Source organism: Drosophila virilis, chromosome X (assembly GCF_030788295.1).
Source record: "Drosophila virilis strain 15010-1051.87 chromosome X, Dvir_AGI_RSII-ME, whole genome shotgun sequence".
NCBI lineage: Eukaryota > Metazoa > Arthropoda > Insecta > Diptera > Drosophilidae > Drosophila > Drosophila virilis.
In genome coordinates this window covers 7,402,501-7,429,423 of record NC_091543.1, presented here as the reverse complement: position 1 = coordinate 7,429,423, position 26,923 = coordinate 7,402,501, and the positions used below count along the sequence as shown (strand labels likewise).

Here is a 26,923-nt window from a genome sequence, read left to right as displayed (position 1 = left end):
ACGGAGACGCTTTTTCGAGCAAATGGGAATCAATAAAAATTCCCCCAAAATGAATGCAACGAGTACTCGCATTTGAAGCACTTCAAATTCAAATAAGTCATTCAGAGCATGTTCTATAAATAGATCTATTTGGTGATAATGCTTTGGGTTTATAGCTAAAACCATTTGATATCAAGTAAATATACCAAAACGAACAACGAACGAAGTGCTAGCATTTGCTATAATTGAATGTAATTGAATTAAATCATTCGATAGATGAATACATTTGAATATTTAATTAGTTTGCAGTATGAGTATGATTTGGGTATATGCATGTGTGTAGAATCATTTGAATATTTTATGAGTATTTCAGGCACACGCGGGAATCGCATATGCATGAGCTTCTCTTGGGAATGAATGAATGAATACATGTGAGTGTAGAAGGTTATGAAAAGAGTTACTATGACAATTGTTTGAGTTGTAGCTGTGTAGCTGATATGAATTTGTAGAAAGATACGGGTATGAATGAGAATGTAGAGTATGTTTGAGTATGCGACAAGCTTGTATGATCAAATATGTACGAGTAGGTATTTGAATGTATTTGTTTATGCGATAAGCATGATTTAAGTAGCTAACGAGTATAATTTTTTAAAGTGCATTCCGAATATTTTGAGTATAGAATCAAGCATGAGTATGAGTATGAGTATGAGTATGAGTATGAGTATGAGTATGAGTATGAGTATGAGTATGAGTACGAGTACGAGTACGAGTATGAGTATGAGTATGAGTATGAGTATGAGTATGAGTATGAGTATGAAAATGAGTATGAGTATGAAAATGAGTATGAGTACGAGTATTAGTATGAGTACGAGTCCGAGTACGAGTTTGAATTTGAGTATGTCAATTTACGTGGGTATATTTTGGAATACATTTATACCTCTAAGACATTTAGCAAGTATATTTGAATAACATTGAATATTTCCGAGTAAGTGCAATGAATATGTTGCTGCATGTAAGCAATGAGTTTGAGTATGCGAAAGATACTTTGAGTATGTGCTGCATATGAAATGCGTACATTTAAGTATCTATTAGATGTTCATCCGGTTTTAGTTGGTTCACAATTTCAACCCCCTCTCTCCACCACCCCCACCCCTCACCGTCTAATTAGCACAGTGCGCCCGTCGCCCCCCGCCTCCCCAACATCCACTAATTTACAATTTGCTCGTGCCACCGATTTTTATAAATATATAACAACAACAACAACAAAGCTGCGAAAGAGCTGTGATTAGTTCTTCCCATTTGTTTTAGTTTTACAGTTATAGTTCTTTCACTCGCGCCATCTCTTTCGCCCGTTTCTATTTGTGTGTGTATATATATATATATAAACAATTTGTTTCTTTTTTTTTTTGTGTTCTTTTGTTAAAAATAAAACCCACAGAGTTTATAAAACACAAAAATAAAAATAAATTCAAAGGAAAATGTAAAAATAACAAAAACGGCAAGCGTCGAGGCAAAAAGGCAAACGCAGTGGCGCGCGGTGGGCGGTGGACGGTGTGAGGGAGGGGAGTGGGGGGTATATGGGGGGAGGGGGGGGGGTGGTGTTGGTGTTGGACAGGCAACACTTTAGCAACTACAATATGAATAAGAAGCAGAACACTTGAACCAAAAATACGAAAAATTCAAAAGAAAACAAAACACACACACACACGCACACACACACGCACACACACACACACACACACACACACACACACAGGCCGCAATGCACAAAGTAAGAAGCCAAAAATAAAATCTGGCTATAAATTGTATGCAACAAGGCAATCGCTAGCGGGCCGGCAGCAGAGGAGGTGGGGGAGACGGGGGACGAGGGACGGGGTTGGTCGGCCGCCTGCTGCACATGTTGCTGCTGTTGGGCCATGAGGTCGACTGCGACGGCGACGGCGACGTCGACTGCGACGTGGACGGCGGCAGCGAGACAACAAAGCTGTGCAGCTACAGTGAGCACTCGCTGTGCGCGCACAAACTAGCTGCACGCGTGTTAAAAATAGCTTTAAAAAAAAATCCCAAAAAAGCTAACTTGGCACATTTTGGCTAAAAAAAAAGAAGCTAAATCAGTTTATGGCTGATAATCGCTGCGATTAGCCGAATGCAGCTGGAAAAAAGCTGAGCGACTTTAGCTGTTGCCCGCATATTTAGCCAGGCTACACTTTACGCTCTCTCTCTCTCTCTCGCACTCCCACTCTCTCAGTCGCTCTCTCAACCGCGCTCTCTTGGCTAGCATTTGATTTTTATTTATAGCACAATCGCCGTTTTATTTAAAAAGAAAAGCAAAAGCAAAAAGCAAAAAGCAAAAGGCAAAAGGCAAAAAAGAATGCGCAAAATACTCGGTACATATTTTCGTAGAGAAAACAATAAATATAGAATCATTAAGTTGTACACGCGTTTAAATTTAGAACCAGAAGAAAATAAGCAAGAAGCTGGCAGCAGGCAGCCGTCGGCTATAGGCGACTGCGCGATGCTCTTTCCCATGTTTGTCGAGAGACTCTCCGATTGTAAGCCAAGTCTCCCTGCACTCCTTGAAAATGTCGAGAAAGGGTATATTGGTTTGTTGCAAGTGCATGTAACAGGCGGTTGAAAGCATCTGCGACCCCATCAAGTATATATACTCCCGATCAGCATCAATAGCATCAGAACCTTTAAGAGCTAGAGACTTGAACTTCTGAACGAAGAGTCTCCTAATTATCTCGCAGCACAAGTTTCTTTCCGCTAATCGATATCGAAATACTGTTTTTTTTTTTGTTTGAGCAAATCTCTTTTTTGTTTGTAGAAGAAGATGAAGAGTATCTCCTAGTCGCGCAATCTCGAATAGAGCACACTAAGTACTTGTTTTTATGCTACATTTGGAGTAGGTAGAAGAAGGTCGAGGGTATTCCCTAGTCGGTCGTTCCCTACCCGAACGCTCTTCCTTGCTTTGGCTTTATCATCAACACAGTTATCAGACATATATTTGTATATATGTTTAGATAGACAAGTAAGAGTATCGCTAGTCGTGTGTACCCTACAGGAAAATAGACAGAATCCAGTGCGTAATTTTATCTTAAATGAAATATTTCCAAAAGTCTTTAGCTTTAGGCAGAACAGAGCAACATGGGTAGATGAGTATAAAGACTCAGGCCGACATCCTGATCAGGCATAAAGATATATATAAATATATATATATATATAGATATGTGCATTGGAGGATGTTCCAAACTTATTAAACTTATTTTCAAAGCAAAAGATAGACTATGTCCGCGCAAAGCCGGATAATATACGCTTTATGCAATGCATAAACAAGTTTCAGCAAATACATATAACCAAGGAAAAGTAAGGAAAATGCGGCACACGACAATGCGGACATGAATGCTAATGATATTCCGGATGATACCGATCATAATGATGTCGTCCGACGAGGATGAGGATGAGGATGGGGACGAGCAGGAGGACGGGCAGACGGGTCAAGTAAATCGAATGAAGACGAAGATCCGATATGGCATTTCCTCTATACTCTATACTCTATTCTGTTCCCATTGCCCCTTTCCCGTTCAAGCTGTGGTCAACAAAAGCGCTGACAATGGCAGCAGAAAGATTGACAGACAGGCCGAACAGGAATCGGGACAAAGAAATAGCTCAGGTGGTTGCTTGCCAGGCGAAACTGCGAAATAGAGCCAACAAAAATATATAGAAAAACAAAAAAAGTAAATAGTACAACAACAAAAACAAAAACAGTGTGCACGACTAGCCAATACCCTGTACACAGCCTTAAGCTGCCGCAAGGCAATGTCTCCTAAAAATATATATATTAGGAGACATTACATATATTACAGTAAGTAAAATATTTCTCATCCATATAGACTCTGCACTAGTTGAGCTCTTAAATTAATCTAATTTAACAATCGATATTTATCGATATCACAATATGGTTGCAGCTATCGATAGAACATGTACTGCGCTCAATATACGAGCATATGAATATGCTTAAAATATCTGATTCGACTTTACATATTCACATATTGGGGCGGGGCTATAAAATTAATATACCCTTTTCTAGGCATTTGCTAAAAGTACAGGGTATACGAAAACGCAGCTGTACGAGCTGTTGCGGAGGCACTAGAAAGCAGTCTACGCAGTTGGAATAATCTATTTGTGTGTGTGCGTGTGTGTGTTAATATCGATTCGAGTCGATTGAAACAGCTGCCTTTTTTTTTCTAAAAGTTATGAGGCAACTTAATATTGTTATAAATCTTGTTTTTTCCCACTGATTGAAAAGGCCAAACTACGCAGCAGACTATGAAACGTTCACGGATGCGACACAAAGAGGAATACGAAAAACTTCTGCTTTCGAGTCTGTGCAACGTTGTGAGGAATGCAAGCGCAAAAGAGAATGTGTAGACGAGTCTTTCGGCATTTACAAAGTGTGACTCTCTCCTCCGCTTAGTAAGTAACTAAATACATACTAGGGATGGTTTCTAGTGAAAACCTGGTCCATGACTTGGCACAGTTTTCGAGTGTTTCTATGTGTAACATTTACCTCTAGAATCTGCTGATCGATATCCACTTGACGCGGCTTAAAGTCCAGCGATATGACGCCCGGCGTAATGTGCAACAATCGCTCATCGTTTCCGGCTTCGGGCGGCAGATCTGTAAAGAGAGCAGAGTAAAAAATAAACTATAATAAATGTGTATGGTAAGACGCATTGCCCGGTTTTGCGCGGGCTAACGCTTAAGAACAAAAGTTTATTGCTTTTTTTACCACTTTACATGAAAAATTAGCAGCAAATGCTAATTAAAAAGTTTGGTTTATTAAGACTTATTAAGACTTATAATGATACAAATAATATTCAAATAAGTTTCAGTTCAGGTGATAAACAAAAAACTTTCTTTCATTCAACTTTGGTCTTGTTTATATTATTGTTTAATATTTATCATATATTATGTATATTATTATATTATATATACCTATTCATAGTTGATCTATAACGACTTTTAATTGTTAAAGATGTCAAGGAATAAAAGTAAAAACGACTGCGATGAAAATTCTTTGAAAAAAACTCTTGAAATATATGTGAAACATAGATTTTTTCCTGAAGAAACAAATGTTATATTCATATTCATGAATTTCTCATTTCTTATATGTTGTAAAGAAAGAAAGAATTACCGTTATTTGCAGGCAGACCCTTTATCGATAGTATCGAAACACATTTATCGATATATGCAGATACGAGACAACGCAATATTTATCTTGGCAAAGCACAACAACAACAAAGTAAACCAAACAAAAACAACAACAAAGCAAAGACGTGCGACTGTTTTTAAACGCAGCTTGTGGGTGTGTGTGCGTGTGTGTGTGTGTGTGTGTGCGTGTGTGCTCGGCCAATTAGTTGATTATATAGATAAGGCTGCGCTTATCAGACGCTTTACAAAAATTCATCTAAAACGTATTTTAACATGTGCTCGCCCTCTCTCTCTCTCTCTCTCTCTCTCTCTCTTGCCACCCCCCTCCCCCACGCCCGCATCATTGGCTGCTGGCTCCAAGCACGCCGAGGCCGCATACCGAGTCGAGGCGTGCGTGTGTGTGCGTGTGTGTGTGAGTGTGTGTGTTGGTATGGGTATTGGTGTATCTCTGTAGCTATTTTTAGTAACCTTGTACAAGTTTACAGCGATTACATGGACCCGGCCCGAGAGCTTTTTTAGATAACCGCTCTCCGTGCTGCGCGCACGTGACGACGTTGACGTTGACGTCGACAGCGGCAGCGACAGCGACGCCGTAGTCAACATGAACGGCAGGCAACGACAAAGGCCACACAGCAGCAGACGAACGACCAGTTCCGTTTGGCGTTGTCTTCGCTTCATACGCCACGCCCCCTGCCCCTGCCATGGGATCGCCTTCTGCTTCTGCTACACGTTTTAGCACGGAGCAACTAATTTGATTTGCTTTTGTGGCGCACAAACAAATGCCAAAAAAGAACCAAAAAAAAATAAATCAAAAAAAAAAAAGAGAGAAAAACTGGCGATGCTTCTGCTGCTGCTGCGGCCGCTGCTGCTAATGGACACAAGGCAAAGTGCAGTAAAAAAAAAAAAAAAGGAAACACACAAAATGTTCATTGATAAACTGGCAACGAGTCAATCTGTTGCTCTCTCTCCCACGCATGTACGCTCTTTTGCCGCCCAACTCTCGCGCTCGCGCTCGCTCTCGCTCTCAGTCGATCAGCAATTAGACATACAGCCGGACTGGACTAATTGCGCGCATATTTATGACTAAGCAAAATGTCCAATTGGATTGCTGCTCGAAAGACAACAACGTTAATGTGCATACACACACACACACACACACACATAAGTATACATGTGTGCGCGTATAGTTGCTACCATTTGCTGACTCTCTGGCAAGGCAACAAAATGAAATGAATAAATCAGCAAGTAAGGCAAAGTCTAGTTTTGGGCTGCTGAGAGGTGGCTGGCTATATATAGAAACAATAGCAAAAGGCAAAAACCAATAGCAACAACAACAACAATGGCGAAATACTTACACACATGCATACACATATGCTCACATGTTCAACATCGAGTCGAATGCATGCTCAAACGTACATATGCATGTGTGTGTGTGTGTGTGTGCACTGTATAAATAAATTGCTATGCAAGTATGTGTGTCTATGCAAAAGGCTGACCGAATAGGCCGTGACCTGTTGTTCTATATATAGCAGCTATTATAAATCGTGCATAGCTATGGGAGTATAAATTTAGAAGCAGCAACATCGGCGGAATCAGCAATAGCAACAACAACAACAACTCAACTGAACAGAACTCGCAGCGCACATTGCACAAAAACTTAACCAAAACAAAAAAAAAAAAAAAAAGAAATCAAATCAAAAACAAAGCGAACATGCGTAGTCGGCCCATATGATGCCCTGTAAAGTAACAATTGTACTGTGATGGTATCTATTTTTATTATTAGAATATTAGAATATAATAGCTCTATCATTTACACATATGTATGCATATATATATATATATATATATATATATATATATATATATATATGTATATGTATATGCTTATGTATGCAGATAAAAACATAGCAGCTTTTAAGCAACTGTATACCCCAACTGCCTTCAAACAGAGTGTGTTGAAAAACATAACCAAAACACAGCGAACTGTCTGCAGGCGAGCAAGAATTAGAGAGAAAGAGAGCAAGTGTGAGAGTGTGTCATTAAGAGCGGGCGCTCGCACATGCAACAGCTGCAGCTGATGTTAATGTGCATGTGCATGTGTGTGTGTGTGTGTGTGTCTGGTGTTTGGTTGTTGGCTGTGTGACACTTGTAAGCAATACAGCGCAGCCGATGTGCTGCAGGTGCATGCAAAAAGTTTCTTGCCAACATGTATGCATATATGCACATGTGTATGCGTATGCATGCGAGAGAGTGCATGTTTGGCTGATGATGATATTGCTGTTGCCGCTGCTGCTGCTGCTGCCGCCGATGCTGCTGCGACTGCTGCGACTGCCGTCAGCTGTTTACAAGAAGTTCGAATAAGACGTGTCGTCGTCGCCAAGGTCAATTCTGTGTTGACATAGAAACCAACAGCACCAATAGGCGCAACAACAAAGCAGGCAGCACGTGTTCAAACAAGCGTTAGAAAATTTGAATAGAGCTACGCCAAACAGGCAGATTGTGTTCCAATTGGAAACCGAAGCATTTAAGCCAATTGGTATGCATGCGATAACAGCAATATGTGTATGATAATGTATGTAGAGCTCGTAAATGGGAGTCACAAAACAACAACAACACAAAAAAATTAACAGCAATAATAATAATAATAATAATAATAATAATAATAATAGTAATAATTATAGGCCGACCCACTTCTCCTGCTTACTTTGTTTTGAGTGATAGCAGACGACACTTGTATGCGTGTCCGCATATGTATGCATGCAAGCATGTGCGTGTGCATGTGCGATCGAGTACGCCTGTGTATGTGTGTGTGTGTGTGTAGGAAAAAATTTCCAGCGCGCTCGTCTAAAAATAGACACACTTTGAGGCAACAGCAATTCGGAGGCCCCTGGGGCGGGCAATATATAATATGTGGGCGTGGCTCGTTCAGTTTTGGCTTATTTCGAAGTTTTAGCTGAGAGCCCGTACATGTGCGCTCTCGCAATGTGTGCGTGTGTCTGTGTGTGTGTGTGTGTGTTTCACCTTGACAAATGCAAAGCCAAAAAGCAAGAGCAACAACAACAACGCAGTTTAGAAACGATTACACACACACACACACATGCACACACACACATGCACATGCATACGTACCTTTGCATATGTATGTATGTGCGTAGTAAACAACTGTTAAAGAAGAAGCAGCTGGTAAATGCTAAGAATCGAATTGGAAAGGGCAAATTTGGCTGGAATGGGATGTTGTTGTTTGTTGTTGCCTTTGTGTATTACAAATGAGGATATTATGCCATACACAAAGCTAACGATTTTATATAACGATATAAATAAGTATTCCATACGAATGCCATACAAACAAACGCACATGCATACATATGTACACACATACACATGCAAGCATGTACATGCACACACACATAGAGTAAGCGAGAGTGAGTGAGAGTGAGAGAGAGAGAGAGAGAGAGAGAGAGAGGGATAGAAAGAGGCAACAAAGTTCGGCTGTTATTCTTGGAATGCCATTATAATAACTGACAAGTGGAGAGGGTGTGGGGTGTGGGGTGCGGGCCTGGCAGGGTCGCAAGTGACCTTTGACAGGTGCGTATGTCTCTGGCACAAATTGCGCACCCCAATAAAACGGTAGCAACTGACTTGGAATGACTTGTCAACAGCCCATGCACAGGGGAGGGGGGGTGTCCTCCCCTCCACTGACTTTTAGATAGATGGCGGGAAATTTGTTTGGAAATTAATAATAGACAATCATCACAATAAGTATTGACCTCGAGTACAAGTCAATACAAATAAGACACCAGAATTTCCCGGAAATGGCACAAGAGAAGCAGAGAGAGAGAGAGAGAGAGTTACAGTGATAGCTTTTCAAAGTTAAATAAAAAACTATAAAATAAATAATTTTGACATTTGAAATGTACACATGCATACATATGTATGTATGTATGTATGTATATTGATATCATTTTGCAATTTTCTTTAAATCTCGCAATTCGATAATCAACGCAATTGCAACACATCACACGCAGGGAAACTAGCATGCATACACATGTATGCATGCATGCATGCAGACATAAGTACATACACATGCATGTACAGCAAATTGGCTTCTTAACATGATATGTGTTATGCAGCGCAGCTTACGATTACGAATAACATGAGATACAATTACGATGCACATTTTTTGAACAGCTGAGCAACAGGGGCAGACAACAGAGACAGAGACAATGGAGCTGGGGGAGTGCGCTGCATGGCTGGTCCACGTGCCGTTACAGAGCATGTTAAGAGCATGTTCACAATTGGTCAATGTGCAAGGGGCTGCCGCGTGTGCAGTGTGCACGTGCCCGTTGCGTTTAACAGTTACGAGAGCGAGAACAGTGGTAGGTCGAGGTGGGGCAGCCGAGCGGAATAAGTAAAAGCAGGACATAAGAAATAAAGGGCCATAAGATTGACGCTGGCGCCGGCGTCGGCGTCGTCGTCGTCGTCGTCGTCATTGTTACCCATTTCAAAGGCAAGTAAATTTTTGTTGTGCTATAAATAGAACAAAATCGATAAACGAATGTTGTTCGTTTTGTTATTGTTGTACACACAAACAAACAGACACAGAGGCAGCACTCGTAAGCGCCGGCAAGAGAGAGAGAGAGAGAGTAATACAACAGCCAGCTCCAAAAAAAAAAAAAAAAAAAAAAAACAGAACGAGAGAGGGTAAAAGCGAGAGAGCGCTAGGCCCGCCACAGTCATGTTGTTATTACACGTGCTTGGCATTGACAGTGGCGGCAGCAACTTGAGCTAAAAGCTGCAGCCTTACCCAGTCAGAACTGTAAACCAACTTCCTTTCATGTTCGCAAGTGCACACGACACAGTGTGGGCCACATATATATGTACGCTTTTTTCCCATGCAACTTGTGTTGCATATTCTGGGCAGACAGTTTCATTGTCTTCGGTTATACTATATGCATATAAATATTTTAATCAAAGCTTTTTCTGTTTATTTGTTTAATGTCTGCTTGGATCCTTGTATGTATATGGAATTGACATTTACCGTTAGAATTTTCTCTAAATTTTCCTACAAAAGTCGCAAAACTATTTTGATCCTTGCATGACGTACGTACACACATACGTATGTATACTCTGTATTCATTTGGAAGCTCTAATCAAACGGCCAGCACTGTACGTGTTCCTTTACACACACCAACATAACACACTCACGCTCTCACACTCACGTGCTCTCTCTTTTGAGTGACATTCGCAGTCAAAAACGCAAGCACAACCACATGACGGTTTGAGTCTTGTCTGCCGCTGTCGCTGTCGCTGCCACTGCTGCGCTGACACCCGACCATGGACAATGTTCTTGTTGTTTAGCCGCTGTCGTTACGCGCTGCTCGCTGCCGCTGCCGCAGCAAAGGCAAAGGCAAAGGCAGTAGAAGCTGCGCTCCGCTGCGCTGCGTTGAGTAGGCAGCGTTGTTTGCTTTTGTATTCTTATTAACAGTTATTTTTGGAAGGCACACACACACACTCAGCTGCACTCTCCCACACTGGCCTCTGTATGTGCGGTTGTGTGTGTGTCAGTGTGCCATAAGCTTTGTTCGTGCGCGCCCCGTTACATATGTACTCGATTGTTATTACCCCCCTGCAGCACCGCCGACCCCTGAATCAGGCCTGCAGGCAGGCAGGTGGCGGCGCAGCAGATTCCCTTGCATGCGTCTCAAGCAAGCATATTTTGGGAGCTTCATGACCTTAGATGACTTTTGGCATGAACACCTTGCCTGAATTCATGTCTAAATCGAATCCAATTCGAATTTGTGACTGATTTCGAGCGACTTTTGAGTGATTTCATTGCTGAATTAGCAACAAAAATAATTGATTAAATTTTAAACCAATTTAAAAGAGTAACTCACTTATTAATATTTATTTAAAATTATGCTAGTATTTAGTATTTCCAATTGGAAAATTATGAAATCAAACAAGAAAATTAATTATCTGTCAATTATATAAAGCGGAAAGAGGGAGAGGCAAAAAGTGTTGCATGCTTCTTCTTGCAATGCCTGAGTGCAGGCACCAATTGGAATTCAGGCACCAATTGGAACAAACGGTCCTGCAGGGTATTGCCAAGTCGACCACGCCCGCACAACCGCCCAAACGATACACAGTTAGAATGACTTCACTTACCACGTATTGGTATTCTATCGTCAGGACTAGACATTTTGCATGGATCTGTAAGACACAAAAGAGAAAAGAAAAAATTTGTTTAGTTGTTAGTCAGCAACAAAAACGGTCTGTCCAATTGGGTTTGCAAAACGACACAATTACCAATTACCAATTGCCAATTGGCATTATTTGGTTTGGCTATCCAATTGGTTGGTAAACGTCGCTGCTCATGAGCTGCAGCGGCAAATGTTAAACATTTACAAATGCCAAAAATGAATCATTTGCACAAAACTCTCAACTTCCAGGCCATTCATGGTCTGGGATTTTCTTGTGTGACAAATGTAAATTTCCAGCAAGAAACCGAAGGCGAAGGCCTCTAAATGAGCGACAGCAATTCCAATCAGAAATCATGATGCGGCGAATTGAAAAATCTGTACCAATTGCAAGTTGCTTGCAAATTCATTGAAAAATGCATACATATACATATACGGTGCACACATACATACATACGTACACAATCTGTGCGACAGATTAGCGGAGCCACAACAATGGGCAACAACAACAGCAACAGCAACAACAAAGAAGAAGCAGCAGCAAAAGAAGGCGAATGAGAATAGCAGACGTCACATTCTGATAAGCTACGGCAACAGCGATCAGAGCGAGAGAGGCGAGCGCATTAATGATAGTCCGTTAGTCTGATTTGGTTGCCATTACTGCTGCTGCTTCTTCTTCTACTACGACTTTGTCTGCTTCTTCTTTGCACTTGGCTCAGATTTCGGAAAATTTTCTGAATTGATAATCGTACATATACATATAAATATATGTACATATGTATGTATGTATGTATGTAGCATGTATTTATTGTGTTTTCGATATCTGTTGCTAATTTCAAATGCCAGCTGAATGATTCGGCCTATCTCACCCCCCCCCCCCCCACACGACACCACAATGAAACAGAACCCACCACACTTCCAGCTGTGAATGGAAAATGTTGAAAACCCGCAAATTACCAAGCAAAATACAAATTCTGCTTATATTGCGACTCGCCTGAGGACTTTGTGTGCGTGCGTGTGTGTGTGTGCGTGTGTGTATGTGTGTGTGGATTGCAGTCGAATTGGGTCACAGGTGCATTAAATGAGTGCACGCTTATTCTGTGTAAGTAAAAAGTTGCGAGTGCTGCGCGACGAAAAGTGTTGGGAAGTTGCCTGCTTTGCCGCCACACCACCCCCCCCCCCCTTCCCCACCTATCGCCACAATGACCTTCAACAGCGTAAAAACAATTAGAAAACCCAAAACCGAGCAACAGCCTAGCTTAGCCTTGGCTCCTGAGCCACCCACTACACACACACACACACACACACACACACACACGCACACGCACACGTACGACGCACACAATTTCCGCTCACTAATTACAAAAACAAACAGAAGAAGAAGAAGCAGCAGCAGCAACAGCAGCAGCAGCGACAACTGAATAAAGTGTAGAAAGAACAAACAGTAAATAAGTATATATGTATGTATATGTATGTATGTATGCATATGTATGTGTGCATGTACATATGCATGTGTGCGCATATATAATACATAACAATTCAATGGAACAGACGTCCAAAATGAGAAATTTGAACCGATCCCAATTGGAATTTGTCATTTGTTCTTTTGCTTCTTCTATGTCATGGCTTGTAGCGAGGGGCAGAAGGGGGGGTTGCGCTTATTAAATGCAATTATAATAAAACGTCAAAGAAAATGAATATAATAAATTCAATCAAATGTATTAATCAATATAAATGTAATTAAATCAGCCAAGTGCAACAATAAATGTGGGAATTATATTTCTAAGCAAACATGCTGCAGCAGGGCATACTCGACTAGCAGATGTCCTGTAGTTTGCGAACTTTTCTTAAGCTGTATTTTTTTTTTTTTTTAATGATATTTTTATTTTTCTAAAAAGCATCTGTTCTATTATTCTTTGATTCGTATTCTGTACGCAGATACCCTGTAAATTTGTTAATTTTGCTTAACACCTGTTGCACATACCCTATAATTTATTAAATTTTGCTTTAAGACGTTTGCATACACTATCTAGAAACCGAGAATCTAAGACCCTTCCTCCATTGTGTGCGTAAGTCTTGTAAGTTTTCTAGAGCAACAAGTTCATACATAAATCTATCAAATATCAAATTTTAACTTGAAAAGAGCAATAATTTGTGAATTAAGTGTATGAACTAATTTTATTAAGATATTCGGAGACCAGTTTTCTGGTACGGCTTTTACCATGATTCTCATACATAAGCAAAAACTTATCAACACTGGTCAAACGTGAAAGTGACATTTCATATGCAACAGTTGTCCGTTTTTCGAGCTATCTTCAACAAACTTAAGGGCGGAACTGCGGAATATTCTATTTTTAGGCTACCACAGAAACAATTTGTCGGATTTAGGCTTTCATGGGAAAAGCATTTCGAAGCTTCAAGACTGAAAGACTTTTAAATATTTGGCGTGTCAAGCGAAATGGAGTTTGCTCATCTCTGGATTACTATGGCATGATATGTAGGTGGAGACTTTTCCAACACTACAAAAGAGATATACATATTTTCAAAGAGTATCAAAGGAGCTAAAGGATAATAATATACCCTTGAATACCCGTGGCCTGAAATGTTGAGGGAGACTTTTCCAACACTACAAACGTGATATATTCTTAAACAAAATGAAAATCCAAGTTTATATAGACATATTCCTTAGTCTGCTTTGTTAATAGACTTTTACGAGAATTTTGTTTAAGATAAGAATTGGTAGATATATGGGTATTTTTCTAGGATAAGTTTTCTGTCATGAAACACGACAATAACATATGGTTCCATAAAAAGAATTGGTAGTAATATGATTTTCTGTAGCGTTTTTTTTTTACAAGATATGTTTCATAAACTCGACCATTACCAGCTTTACATATGTATACTATATATTTCTTCATACTTTACAAATCTTTTACATATCTTAACTGTAAGTCAAGGGTATTCAGTCTTCGGCGTGCAGAAGAGAGTTACTCTTTTATTTAGTCTATTCAGATGACAATTAAAATACGTATTTCGACAGAAAATAATAGGAAATCTGGCAAATCAAAATGCGTCATAGCCTTGAAAATAACGCTATCATCAATTTAATGTGGAAAACCCAATTTTCAGAATATCAAATTTTCCAAAGAAAAACTCTAGTACTTTACATTCCAGCTGTATTCTCAGAATTGTGACATAGGCAAATATAAATTACAGGGTATATGCACATGGATCAGCAGTTGCATTGACATTCTCTCTCTCTCGCTCTCGCTCTTTGCGCTCTCTCTTTCGCTCTGATGGAGCTTTTGCCTTGTTTAAAATGTAGAACGTAGAATCTGAATTCGTGGAAGGCTTACGGCGAGAACACACACACACGCACACACACACACACACATGCACATGCACACACGCATGCACACACATGCATGCATATGTGCGTAGGCATGTGAATGGCTTTTGCGTTTTTGCATTTTGCATTTCTGGTTTGCATAAATATTTGTTGCGCACTCAACGAAACTGAAATTTGGCGTGTGGCGAGAAAAAAATATCAGAAAATATTCGCATTCCAGTTACATTGATTAAACGCATTCCCATGCACCGCATCCCTCCGCCCCCTTCACTGCTATTATCTCGCTCTCTCTCTCACACACACACACCAGTAGCCAGAACAGAAAAAAAAAAAGAGCAAAAGCGCAACAAGCGACAGCGACGTCAGCATCGGCAGCAGCAGCAGCAGCAGCATCGTTGTGCGTAATGAAATGACAATAAAAATCAAATGACGTTTGCGCTCTTCTTCACTCGCCTAATTCTTCCTCTTTCCCTTCTACACAATGGCAGCGACGTTGACGCAGCTTCTAAGAGCAATCCCGAAATCGCGCGTCACACAAACACAATGCCAATTGCTCTAAATGCTTTTGTTGTTCCTCTTCTTCATCATCTTCTTCTTGCTGTTGTTGTTGTTGCTGCTGCTGCTGTTATGCTAGCTGTTAATTTACAGCAACACAGCTTACGTACAGATGGCAATTGGACAAAAAAAAAAAAAAACGCTAACGCTGACGTCTGTCGTAGCTTAAATGGTGCGCTGCTGCGCGGCAAAAGGAACAGAAATGTTCTGCCGCCGTTGCCAGTGTTGATAACCAAAATGACAAAAGTGAACCTAACCAGTTCAATGCGCTTGGCGTTGCTCCCAGCTGCTGCGGCTGCGGCTGCGGACGCTGCCGATGCTGCTGGGTGCTTTTTTTTTTTTTTTCATGTGCGTTTACGCCAGCAGCGGCAGCGCTGCCAACTTCATTACAACGACAACGACAAACAACAAATAGCGAGAATCGAAAATCGCCAAATACATACACAACAACAACAATAACAGCAGCAGAGGCAGAGGCAGAGGCAGTGGCAGCGGCAGCGGCAGCAGCACTTCATTTAGCACGCACACACTTGTTACATAAATAACGGCGAAATGAGTGTGAGTGGCAAAAGGAAAAGAAAACAACAAGACGAAAAAGAAGTCGTCGTCATGCTGAACCTGAGCAACGGCGGCTGCTCAGCGGACACGCACACACACACACACATGCACACACAAGCACACGCATGCCTGTGATCTAATAAGAATTTTTGTTGAATTGGACAAAACACACACACACACACAAGCACACATATGCTAACTTACAAACATACATACCTCTTCAAAGTGGCGCGAACTGCTCCGACTCGGGCCTATAAATGTTGTTGATTTTTATTTTTGCTGTTGTTATTCTTGTTGTTGTTGTTGTTGTTATTATTACCGCTGCCAACGCGCGCGACGCACACGCACACGAACGCACGCTTTTCCAAAACTTGTACAAGAACCAAAAAAAAAATCAACTTTTCACAATGCGAAAATTATTATTAAAAAACAAAAAAAACAACAAAAAAAATAAATACTTTGGCGAAACAAAAAAAATAACGTAAAAGCAACACAGAAACTAAAGACAGCGGCTGCTTTGCTCTTGCACACTCTCTCGCTCCCTCTCGCTCGCACGCTCGCCACTAGCCCAGCAGCAGCGCACACATGTGCAATATGTGTGTAGTGTGAGTGCGTGTGTATGTGCGCACACAAACACCAAAGGCGACGTCAACGACGAATTCACGACTTTTTGTGTGCGTGTATGAGTGCGTGTGCTTTTATTATTTTATTTTTTTTACTTTATTTTATTTTTTGTCACTTCACATATTCACAAACAGATTCGCATTTTTTTTTTTGTTTTCGTACTAGTATTTAGTACTAACACAACTAGAAATGTACATATGTATATGTACAACTGCTGCTTATTTTCTTATTTTTTTTTTCTTTTTCTCTCTCTCTTTCTCTTGTTGTTGTTGTTTCGCCCACAATTTGGTCAGCTTTCGGTTGTATATTTCGCACTTGCTTTTTGCCACTGCGACAGTTGTTGTTTTGTTACTGCTGCTGCTGCTGCTGCTGCTGTTGTTGTTATTGATGCTGCTGCTGCCACTTTACTGCAGTCGTAATTCGTAGTTGGAAACAACAAAAAAAAAATACAAAAAAAAAAGACAACAAAAATTACCCAACACTAGTGCAACAACAGCTGTTCACACTAGTATTTAAAAAAAATATATATTTGTTTTTTGTTTGCTAACTCGAACGTACTTCTTGGCTGGCTCAAATCGAAATTGTATGTCAATTAATTTGTTGAGCTCTTCTTGCTCGACGAAGCAAAAGCGAGTAGAAACAACCGTCTCCGACAAAGAAGAGCGTAAAAATGAACAACAAAAATGTGAGAGCAGCCGCTATCGATAGTTATCGGTGCACAAAACAGCAGCACAAACCGTTGCCCATCGATAGGCGGCAATCAGTGCTGCTTACAGCTACACAGCCGCTTTCGAGCACTGCACACAGTGCTGTATTTGACGCAAAGCGCGCGCGCGCGCGCAGCCAATTCAATTTAAATATTACAAACATTTGCATTTTGTAAGGACATTTATTCGTAGCGCATGGAAAAAAAAAACGAAAAAAAATTAATTATTATTTATGATGATGAGCGTCGTTTATATATGTATGTGTGAAATGAGTGAACTGGTTCGCTTGGACTCAATAGAAACCGTAGTGACCATGATGATACGGATAGTAGCCATGATGGCCGCCATAATAGGGCGCCGCATGCTGCACATACTCATAGCCACCGTAGTAGGGCGTGGCTAGGCCATAGCCGCCATAGTGTCCATGTCCATGTCCATAGCCGCCATAGCCGCCATAGCCGCCATAGCCATGCCCATAATGACCATAGCCAAAGCCGTAGATGCCGCGCTTCTCCGTCTTCTTCTCGTCCAGCGTTGCATCCAGCTCAGACGCTGGCGCTGCACCGGCATCGGTTGGCTCCGCGTTCGCTGCCAGACAGCTGACCAGGCACAGGGCCAGCATAAAGATGACACACTGCAAAAGCCAAACGTTTTTTGGAGCTAGATCCTAATCCTGCTGCTGCTGCTGTTGCTGCTGCTGCTTACCAGATATTTCATGTTGAGGGCGACTGCGACTGCTGCTGATTGGGCTGCTGGTACAAGTTGATTTGTTGTTTGTTTGCCACAAGCGCAGCGTTTTTATAGTTGTGCTACAGTTTGCAATTATGCAAAAAATAAAAAAGAAGAAGCAAAATTAATAGAGAAAAACAATAACAATAACAATAACAAAAAGCTCGAGCAGCAGCGATTGTTGCAGTTGCCGCATTGAATGCATGACGGGCCGCAGCTGCAGCTAAGCCCAGCTACAGTAAACACTACACAAACGGACAGCTCAGCGCCACGTGAACCAGTTCCTGTTGCGCCCCATCCAGATCTTGTCCTTTAAATCTTCAAATCTGATGATGCAAAATTAGCTTGGCTGCAAACTGGCAAAAGTAAAAGCGCTGGTTCGCTGTGCGCACTTTGAACCAGCGTCTCTGCTTTCATTTTTAGATACGACTCGACTTCCGCTTCAGATGTTCTTAGAGCTCGAAAGTATAGAATTGAACCGGTTCGCCTACGGCCCAACTTTCACAGATATTTCGGCCTGTTCGCTTTAGGGCGTACTCACTGTACTGCCTGCAGACAGATCATCGCTGACCGGGCCCAAAAAGGTCAGCCAGCCGGAGATGGAGACGGAAACTTGGCAGTTGCTGCTTTAAGCCAAGTGGGCGTGGCAACTAACGTTTTGGCGTCTAGAACGCCGGACAAAAGTTGCGCAACAAGGCAAAATGATCAAAAAAAAAAAAAAAAGAGAGAAAAAACTGCTGCTTGGGCATTGGGCAAGACGGAAGCTGGTCAATAGTGCCACATGCCGCATGCCGCATGCCGCATGCCGCATGCCACATGACACACTTAGGGCGTGGCAGAGGATCGGATGTCGTGGCTTTCACTTGATATGCGATACATCGGCTGCTGCAACATGCCACACGCAACATGCCACATGCAACATGTTGACAAACAGCCAGATGGATTACAGCAAAGCCTCAACAAAAGGCAAGTCAAATGCCAGAAACCCCGTGGGAAACAACAATGTGCCAGGCTAGAAATTGTTTATTAAACAATTGCATTTGATTTTTGGTTTCGTTTTGTTGTTTTTGTTGTTGTTGCATTTTAATTAAGTCAGCTGCAATTGCAATATTATGCAGTTTGCACGACTCGCAGATACCAGCGAAAACTGTTTTGATCCAATGGCTCCGTCAGCTACAGTAAACACTCGCAAATGCGCACGCTGCCCTGCTCCAAATTAGCCAGAACTTTTGAAGTCGCTGGTTCAAATCCAGTTGCAATCCAATTTTTTCAAATTCTCTTACATCAAGCTGCCGTAAGAAACATATTTACAATTTTAGTTGAAGGCGGTTCGAATGTATATACAGTCGCTGGTTCAAACCCAGTCGCTGCCTGGAGTTCTTTCAGCCTCGAGCTGCCGAAAGTAACATCTATATGATTTTATGTGCATATTGTAGTTAGTTCGAATGTTGAAATGGTTAGCTCGACGCTAGAGAAATAGAAAACTGAGACTGGATTTGAACCAGCGACAACATTCGAACTTACTTCAATACGCACCTGCATAGATAATTATGTTAATATATATATTTATTGCGGCAGCTCGACGCAGGAGAAATGCAAAATTGTGACTGGATTTGAACCAGCGGCTTCACGCACTCTCATATGGGTTTGACTGGATTTGAACCAGCGACCGCAGGCTATGCCTTACTGTCATTTGTTTGAATTTCGTTTGGAATGAGTGAACGTTTTCCAAATTCTGAATATCTTGAAGCATTTGAAAATCGATATATATCGATTTGCAGAAAACAAAGTAAATTATCGATAAATTTGAAGCAAACTTAACATTTCAGAGCCTCTAGCTCGCACAGTCTCTAAGATCAAGAAGATGTGCCTTCTGACTGAACAAGAATATATATACATGTATACCATATGGAAGCATACAGATACATAGAACTAATATGCCCCATTGCAATCGTTGTGGAATAAAAGGCTAGGAATTCTTATCGAAATAATCCACAAGCTGCACGACTTCTATCAATTTTTAGCCCCAGGGTAGGAGGGCGTTGCGATCCGTGAGACAATAAACGAAGGACGACCTTGACCGGCTGGCTTGGCGAATGGGTCGGGTAGGGGGAGGTCTGCATAGTAATTGGTTTTATCTGCCGATCGAGTCGAGCCATGAATGAAGCCAAATGCAACAACGGCAACGGCAACGGCAACTGCAAGATTTGTTGAATGAAGCATGGAAATAAGCATCGACAACGTTTTTCACAAGCGGCCCGGGCCAGAAAGTGGGTGGACACCCGCCATTGTCTGCGGCTGGTTAATGTCTATTGCTCTTCTTCTTATTCCTTTATGCATATTTATGAAATGCATATCGAGTTCGCGGCAGTTGCCACACGCCGAGGTTAATGCACGACACGACTTGGCTGTGGCAAGCGGAAGTTGCCCAGTTCGAGAAAAGAAAAGAAACTGTCACGACTTTGCGTGACACGAGCGGACACGTTAGAGCACGACGTGTTCGTTTACACAACTCTGACACGAGCTGGCACGAAAAAACACGACGTGTTCGCTTAGACAGAATTTTGAGAGGTATTAGCAAATAGATATGAAAAAAATATTATTTTTACAATAGTTAAAACAAACAAAGGAACAACTAGACAAATTTGATGAGCAAATATTATTTATTTAAATTTAAGCAAAGGCTAAAATAAGCTCCTCCAGACTATTTCTACTTTTGAGCTCAAATTAAAGGGAAGATCTTTTATAATAAAAAAATAGGAATAGTTAGTATGATATAAGATTAGAAGCACAGCTTGTCGCCATTGTGGTTTTACCGTTAGATAACTAAAGCTAGTATATTTTTTTTTATTAAACAAATCAAATAGAAAACTGGATTTGAACCAATAAGTTAATTCGCTCTAAAAGATGCCCGCCCAAGGCAGCTTTTACTGTATAAAATAAATCTCGTGCTTGTTTCTGAAGCGCATCGTGTTCAATGGCAAGTAGAAGAAAAAAAATATCGTCACGCGCCCATCTCTAGGCAGCCGTGCTCTTGCGGCTGGTCACGATGCCAATCAACGCTTGTTGCCACAGCATCGGATTGAACAATGCCTTTGCCACAGACTGGGCATGTTCTGGGCCTGATTTATGGACGCCATTGTCTGCCAGTCGCAACGCCCCGACAGCCAGAGCGACTGCACCTGGTCGAGCATTACACAACCAACGGCACAGCAAGAGCAAGATTTGGATTTTCTTATGCGCGCGTGCGTTTAACAATTTGTGTCGGAACTATTTATTACGCTTAACAAAACAAACAATGTCGAAAAATATAGATTGTATGGGAGTTGCTCTATCAGTATTTCAGCTCCTTGGCCTTGTCGTGCGCGCCCTCGTCGAGCAGCTTCAGTTCCGCCTGCTGCTTCTCCGGCCGTATCACAGTGTAGTAGTTGTAGTAGCGCATGCCGAGCATATAGGTGCCGTAGAGGGTGACACCGATGCAGGCGTAGACAGCGCCGCGGTGCAGCTTGTCCAGCAGCGTGTTCGCGTTCAGCGGCTTCTTTTGCATCTTTCTTGGCCCGCAATATTACCGCACTCAGAATTAGGAAAAAGTCAAGCAATACTTTGTCTGTTAGTGATGCACCAAATGAAATAAACATCGCAAAACTGTATGCTTTTTGTATATATCGATAACGATATTTTCGTTAGCCTACTGTGATGAAGCAAAGCAGCTCGCATCGCTAGCACAAGCACACGAGATGTTTACATAGAACAACAGCTACGCAATGCATTCGATTTGCATGTGTTTCGTTTCGCATATGCAAATGATTATTATCAATAAAGTGCATATTAAATTGACTTACATTATGCACAACAGCTGATCGAATGTAGAAGTGAATGCAGCCGTAGTAGTAGAAGCGCCTTTTAAGACTTATCGATAATTGTGGCGGCAAACGACAGTAGAAAATGGCATATATCGATGTTGTAATCGATTTGTATCGTGCATCGCTAGCCCACACATATTTGTTTACCGCAGGCAGCTGGATTTGGCTCTGCTGTTGTTATTTTGCTTGAAAACCATGATCTGCCGCTTGTGCCTGTCCGATTTGGGCAATGCGATGTCCATTTGCATATTCAGCGATGCCGAGCACGGCCTGCCCAAGGCCATTGCCAAATATTTACAGCTCGAGGTGCTGCACATTCCACACACACACACACACACACACACACACACACTCAGACTGTAAAAACTTTACGCATTGCATTCCATTTTGCCAGGTGACGATCAGCGATAGCATCTCCACGAAACTGTGCACCAGCTGCTGGCACCATCTGAGCGATTTCCAGCAATTCTGCGCCATGGTCGCCGACAAGCAGCAGTCGCTGCAGCTGAAAATGGAGCCGGAACCGCCGCCCGAGCCAGCTGTTGTTGTGTGGAACACCGAGTCGCCGATCGAAACGAAGCTGGTCTTCGATGACGATGTCAAGGATCATATACTGTGCGAGCCCGAGATTGATGTGAACGACAGCACACAGTCCACCAGCAGCAGCAGCAACAGCGAGGACTCGCCGGCCGATGCCTTCGATTCGGAGCGCGAGCAGACAGCTGCGGCCAAGCAAAGCAGAGGACGCACGCGCCAGGCGCTTTTAAAGCCAGCCGGCAGCAAGTGTCCAGCGCCACAAATAACTGCCAACAGCCAGCGCGAGTCACGTTTGCGTTCGCGCGAGCTGCGACGCACTGCAGCAGCAGCAGTAGCAGCAGCTGGAGCAGGAGCAGCAGAGCTGCCCGCCAAAATGCTAAAGATCACAAAGTCACGCGGCCGACCCAAGGCAGTCAATGCCAAGCCGAAACCGAAGCCGCAGCCAAAGTCAGCCAAACCGGACGCCGACGAGCTGGCGGCGAAGCGCAGCAGCATTAAGGAAATGGACGACTATATAGCGGCCAATGTGAAGCTGGACTGTTGCCTGTGCGCCGCGCCGCTCCAGAACTTTATCGAGCTGAAGCGACACTTTCGCGCCGAACACAACTGCACCGGCTACATGGAGTGCTGCAACAATCGCTACAAGAAGCGCACATTGTATGTGGATCATTTGCACTATCACAAGGATCCGCAGTACTTTAGCTGCCAGCCGTGCCGCAAGAGCTTTCTCAATCGCAACAGCCAGGATATGCACATGCTGCGCTTTCATTCCGAACAGCAGCAGCTGGTGCATCAGTGCGGCATCTGCGAGGCGCGCTTTGCCAAAAAGTTTCTGCTAACCATGCACATCAAGGGACACAAGGGCACCGAGCGCACCGAGGCCTGCGAGACCTGTGCCAAGAGGTGGGTGATTCGCTAGATACAGATGGCATCTAAACTGATTCTCCACGCGTTTTCCCTTTGACAGCTTTCGCACCAAACTGGAGCTGACGGCGCACATAAAGCGCATGCACACCTCGGACTTTACGCCCGTGATCTGTGACATTTGCGGCGTACATTTCCGATCGAAGGCCAACTTTCTGATACACAAGAAGGCGCTGCATCCGGATGGCCCAGTCGCCGAGGTGCAGTGCAATCTGTGCAGCCGCTGGCTGCGCGACGAGCGCAGTCTGCGCAAGCATCTGGCCAGACACGATGATCGCGACGGCGACAACAAATATCGCTGCCTCCTCTGCAGTGCCGAGAAGGCCTCCCGTGTCGCCCTGAGCAGTCATATGCGCTACCATCACTCGGCCAAGCGGCACAGCTGCACGCTCTGCGGCAAGGAGTTCAAGCTGCCACGAGCCCTGGCCGTGAGTGATCCGCTTGCCATCTGCTTCTCACGTCTCGAATTTGATACATTTGTTTTTTTTTTTTTTTTTTCATGCACGCACACAGGAGCACATGGCCACGCACACGGGCATCGATCTGTACTCGTGTCCATTCTGCACGCGCACCTTTAAATCTCACGCGAACATGCACAACCACAAGAAGAAGATGCATCCCAACGAATGGGTGCGCAAGTATACGCAGCCCTCCGCACGTGCCGCCCAGGCAAATGGAACAGCAGCCGACAAGGAGGAGCAGCAGGAGCAGCACGAGGCGGAGCAGGAGCAGGAGCAGGCACTGGAACAGTCAGCTGAGACGCCGTCAGCAGCTGATGGCAGCTACGAGTATATGGTGAATGGCAGCGCTGTTTGTCCCATGTGAAGGCGTGTCACAGCCCACAAATCCGGCGATTGTACATATGTAATTAGTTTATTGGCATCTATAAAAATGTTGCAAATTGTGAATTGTAGACTTAAACGTAACTTTTGTAGTATAAAAAACATGAAAGCGGAAGCAGCGTTTTAGTTCTCAGCCTCGTTTTCGGCCAGTATGGTGCGGATTTTCATGAGCAGCTCCTTTTTGACGGCATCGGGCACCAGGGTGCGCGCCTTGGGCGTCACTTCAGCAATTAGCTGCTCGACGGTGACGCCGTTGCTCGAGTTGCTCTTCTCGAGCAGTATATTGCGGCATAGCAGACGCACCTCGTCCCGCCAGCCGCACTCGGTCAGGCGATTGCAGAGCAGGTCCTTGATTTTGGAGCGATCCCCCGACATGATTGTGTACTGGTCCACGGTGTTTGAAACAGTCATGGTTTATTGCTTTTATTGTTACCTTGGCGTTTGCTCGCGGCTCGCCGCAAGAGGCCAATGTTTTCTTAAATTGCTATTTTATATTTGTGGATGGCCAACAAATACAAGCTGATCTAATATCGATAACATTATCGCATTGCCGCCGCCGCCGCCGCCGCCGCTAATGTTAGCCTTCCCAATACTCAAACCAATTAGCATCGATGCGTGCGGCAAGGCGCTTTTCTGTAAAATGGATGAAGTAATCGCTAAGAGCGCGAGCTAGCTGCTAAGTGCTTAACAGTTGCTGTTAACTGTTCGCTAAACGGTGGCAACGCCGTCGCCTAACATTTCATTATCGCAACGCAACTGCAAACAGTTGGCAACAATATCAAATATTTAAATTTAAGAAAAGAAGAACAAGAAAGTCATCTTAGTTTTAATAGTAATCAAATGACCTATTTAATGCTACCTGACTGTTAAAAATATCAACAAAAGAAAGCGAACAAAACAAATGCGTCTGAGCTTTAAATTTCGATACATCGTAACAGCAAAAACGCATCGATATTTACGATCACTGTTATCGATACATCGCTATATTTGGCAATATACTTAGTTCAACATCAATAACTAGCAACGGCAGCCATGTTCATCATCAGACAGCTAGGAGTTACAGGCAAGAGCAGACATACAACATTAGTTTAACTTTTCTTTTGTTTTTTTTTTTTTTTTTTTTTTATACACCCTTGCTTTGTCGTTTTGTTATACACACACACACTCACACACACACACTAGACAGACAAAAACAGATTGAAAGTCAATACGTTTTAGTAGAAACACATTTTGTTTTTCTTAATTTTTTTTTTGTTTGAATTGGATTTGATTAAAAACGGCTCGTAAATAGGCAGCAAAGTCAGTAAAAGGGCTTTTTGAGCATTAATATTGTAGGTTCTGGCGGTACAGTCACAAATCAAATGGTAAGTTCTCAACGCATACACACACACGCATGCATCATGCTCGTTTGTGTGTGTGTGTGAATACAAAATGGAGGTGATTCAATAACAAAATGAACTCTTCATTTCAGTTATCTACTCTAAAAGTGCACGTGCAAGTCAACAGCTAGTAAGTTTTAAAGAACTGAAACGTTTTGCTGATCAGCCAGGAATTACGAAATGTGAAAACTTTAAAACGAAGCACACACACATCGAATGTGTGTGCGTGCGTGTGTGTGTGTGTGCGAGAGACGCAAGATCCCGACATTATTTTCTGCGTGGACACGTTGCATTTGATTAATATTTGTGTGTTCTGTTTTTTTTTTTACAGGTAACTGAGGGCTTCATCAGAAGGTAAAGTAAACTTTTGGGCATTAGCTTTAGAAATTGGTTTAGGGCTCGTAGAATTGTGAGCAGAACCGATTTTCGAAGCAAGTTTAAAACGTATACGAGTTTTAAACGATCGTTAAAACGAACGTTTAAAAATCGCAAAAGTTCTATTTGAATGTTATACGCGCATTAACATCAAATAGAGCAATAGAGCAACAACAAATAAAGGGATTACATTAAATGTTGGGTTAACGTTATACAAGCCGAGCAAAAGACAAACCAACTATTTTTAGGGCATGTATAATGTTGCAGCACGCATAACAAATAGCAAATGTTATACGTGCCGAGAAAAAAAGTGTTAAAAAAAATATATATATAGGAGTTAGGAAAAGAAATGTAACGTTATACGTGCCTTAACAAATACTTTCAAAATATATTGCTTAAAATTAAAGTGAAAACTAAACTGAAATATGTCTATTGATTTTTACTTGGGTAATGCTAACGAAAAGTCAGGAATTGTCTGCATTCTCACTCTTTCGGTTTGGTGATGAGAGAGATGGATATATTTTTGTCTCTCTCTCTTTCATGGATTGCAGTGAAAGAGCATGAACATGGAACTGTATGAAATGTAGCCTAGCACGAAGCATAAATGGCGGCAAATGAGCACATGGAATAGCATCGATAAATTTGTTAAAAAAAACGGATTTGATGTTCCTTTGCCGTAAGCTTGTGCATTCTGTGATCCGCCATTTTTAGATCGTCCATTTTGAAATGCACGTGAAGCTGGCTGCGCTTACATATGACTTAACGTGAAGTTGGCTGCGAGAGACTTCTCAGACATTTGGCGCGTTGGCTGCACGTAACTGCTGACTCACGACTGGCTTGCGTCTTAGATGTGTTCGGTGTCCTAACTTAGCAGAGACACACAGCCACAGGGCGGATTGAAAGCGCAGAATCAACATTGTGGTGGCTAAACGATTGAAGGTCGTATCGATAATGACAATCCACTATCGATATTTCGTGTCGTGTAGAGCTGCCAGATGTTGCTTTTGCATGGAAATCGCGTCGCGTCGCAATATTGTTACAATTAGCATAAAAAGTAAATAAAAGTATGAAAAAATCCACTTAAAGTAATG

The 26,923-nt window shown here is 42.4% G+C and overlaps 6 protein-coding genes across 11 annotated transcripts in view; 2 read left to right on the top strand and 4 right to left on the bottom strand.

The window, feature by feature from the left end:
• HDAC4 (histone deacetylase 4) overlaps positions 1 to 17,145 on the bottom strand; it is a 33,808-nt gene extending 16,663 nt beyond the window's left edge. For 3 of the 4 annotated variants that reach the window (XM_032440632.2, XM_015170124.3, XM_015170123.3), the window contains exons 1-3: positions 16,069 to 17,145; positions 11,359 to 11,403; positions 4,550 to 4,659 (exon numbers count right to left, since the gene is read on the bottom strand). In XM_032440632.2, coding sequence (XP_032296523.1) covers positions 4,550 to 4,659; positions 11,359 to 11,392 — 144 coding nt within the window. In that variant the 5' untranslated portion in view covers positions 11,393 to 11,403; positions 16,069 to 17,145. The remainder of the gene's footprint in view (positions 1 to 4,549; positions 4,660 to 11,358; positions 11,404 to 16,068) is intronic. The other variant, XM_002056925.4, reaches the window with a different exon arrangement.
• Positions 17,146 to 17,378: 233 nt separating this feature from the next.
• LOC6633788 (pupal cuticle protein Edg-91) lies at positions 17,379 to 18,047 on the bottom strand. The gene is made up of 2 exons (XM_002056924.4): positions 17,889 to 18,047; positions 17,379 to 17,817 (listed from the first exon to the last, which is right to left on the bottom strand). The coding sequence occupies exons 1-2, from the start codon at positions 17,898 to 17,900 to the stop codon at positions 17,476 to 17,478; spliced, it is 354 nt and encodes a 117-aa protein (XP_002056960.1). The 5' UTR covers positions 17,901 to 18,047; the 3' UTR covers positions 17,379 to 17,475.
• Positions 18,048 to 21,158: 3,111 nt separating this feature from the next.
• LOC6633787 (uncharacterized) lies at positions 21,159 to 21,544 on the bottom strand. The gene has a single exon (XM_002056923.4). The coding sequence runs from the start codon at positions 21,457 to 21,459 to the stop codon at positions 21,247 to 21,249; it is 213 nt and encodes a 70-aa protein (XP_002056959.1). The 5' UTR covers positions 21,460 to 21,544; the 3' UTR covers positions 21,159 to 21,246.
• A 348-nt stretch (positions 21,545 to 21,892) lies between these two features.
• LOC6633786 (transcription factor grauzone) lies at positions 21,893 to 24,193 on the top strand. The gene is made up of 4 exons (XM_002056922.4): positions 21,893 to 22,081; positions 22,170 to 23,215; positions 23,280 to 23,664; positions 23,750 to 24,193. The coding sequence occupies exons 1-4, from the start codon at positions 21,971 to 21,973 to the stop codon at positions 24,059 to 24,061; spliced, it is 1,854 nt and encodes a 617-aa protein (XP_002056958.1). The 5' UTR covers positions 21,893 to 21,970; the 3' UTR covers positions 24,062 to 24,193.
• e(y)2 (enhancer of yellow 2) lies at positions 24,091 to 24,613 on the bottom strand. Its single transcript, XM_002056921.4, has one exon. The coding sequence runs from the start codon at positions 24,487 to 24,489 to the stop codon at positions 24,202 to 24,204; it is 288 nt and encodes a 95-aa protein (XP_002056957.1). The 5' UTR covers positions 24,490 to 24,613; the 3' UTR covers positions 24,091 to 24,201.
• Positions 24,614 to 26,792: 2,179 nt separating this feature from the next.
• Positions 26,793 to 26,923, top strand: part of ari-1 (E3 ubiquitin-protein ligase ariadne-1) — an 8,125-nt gene continuing 7,994 nt past the window's right edge. The window contains exon 1 of one of the 3 annotated variants that reach the window (XM_015170004.3): positions 26,793 to 26,886. The gene's annotated coding sequence lies outside the window, so the exon portion shown is untranslated. The other 2 variants (XM_032440633.2, XM_070207058.1) reach the window with 2 other exon arrangements.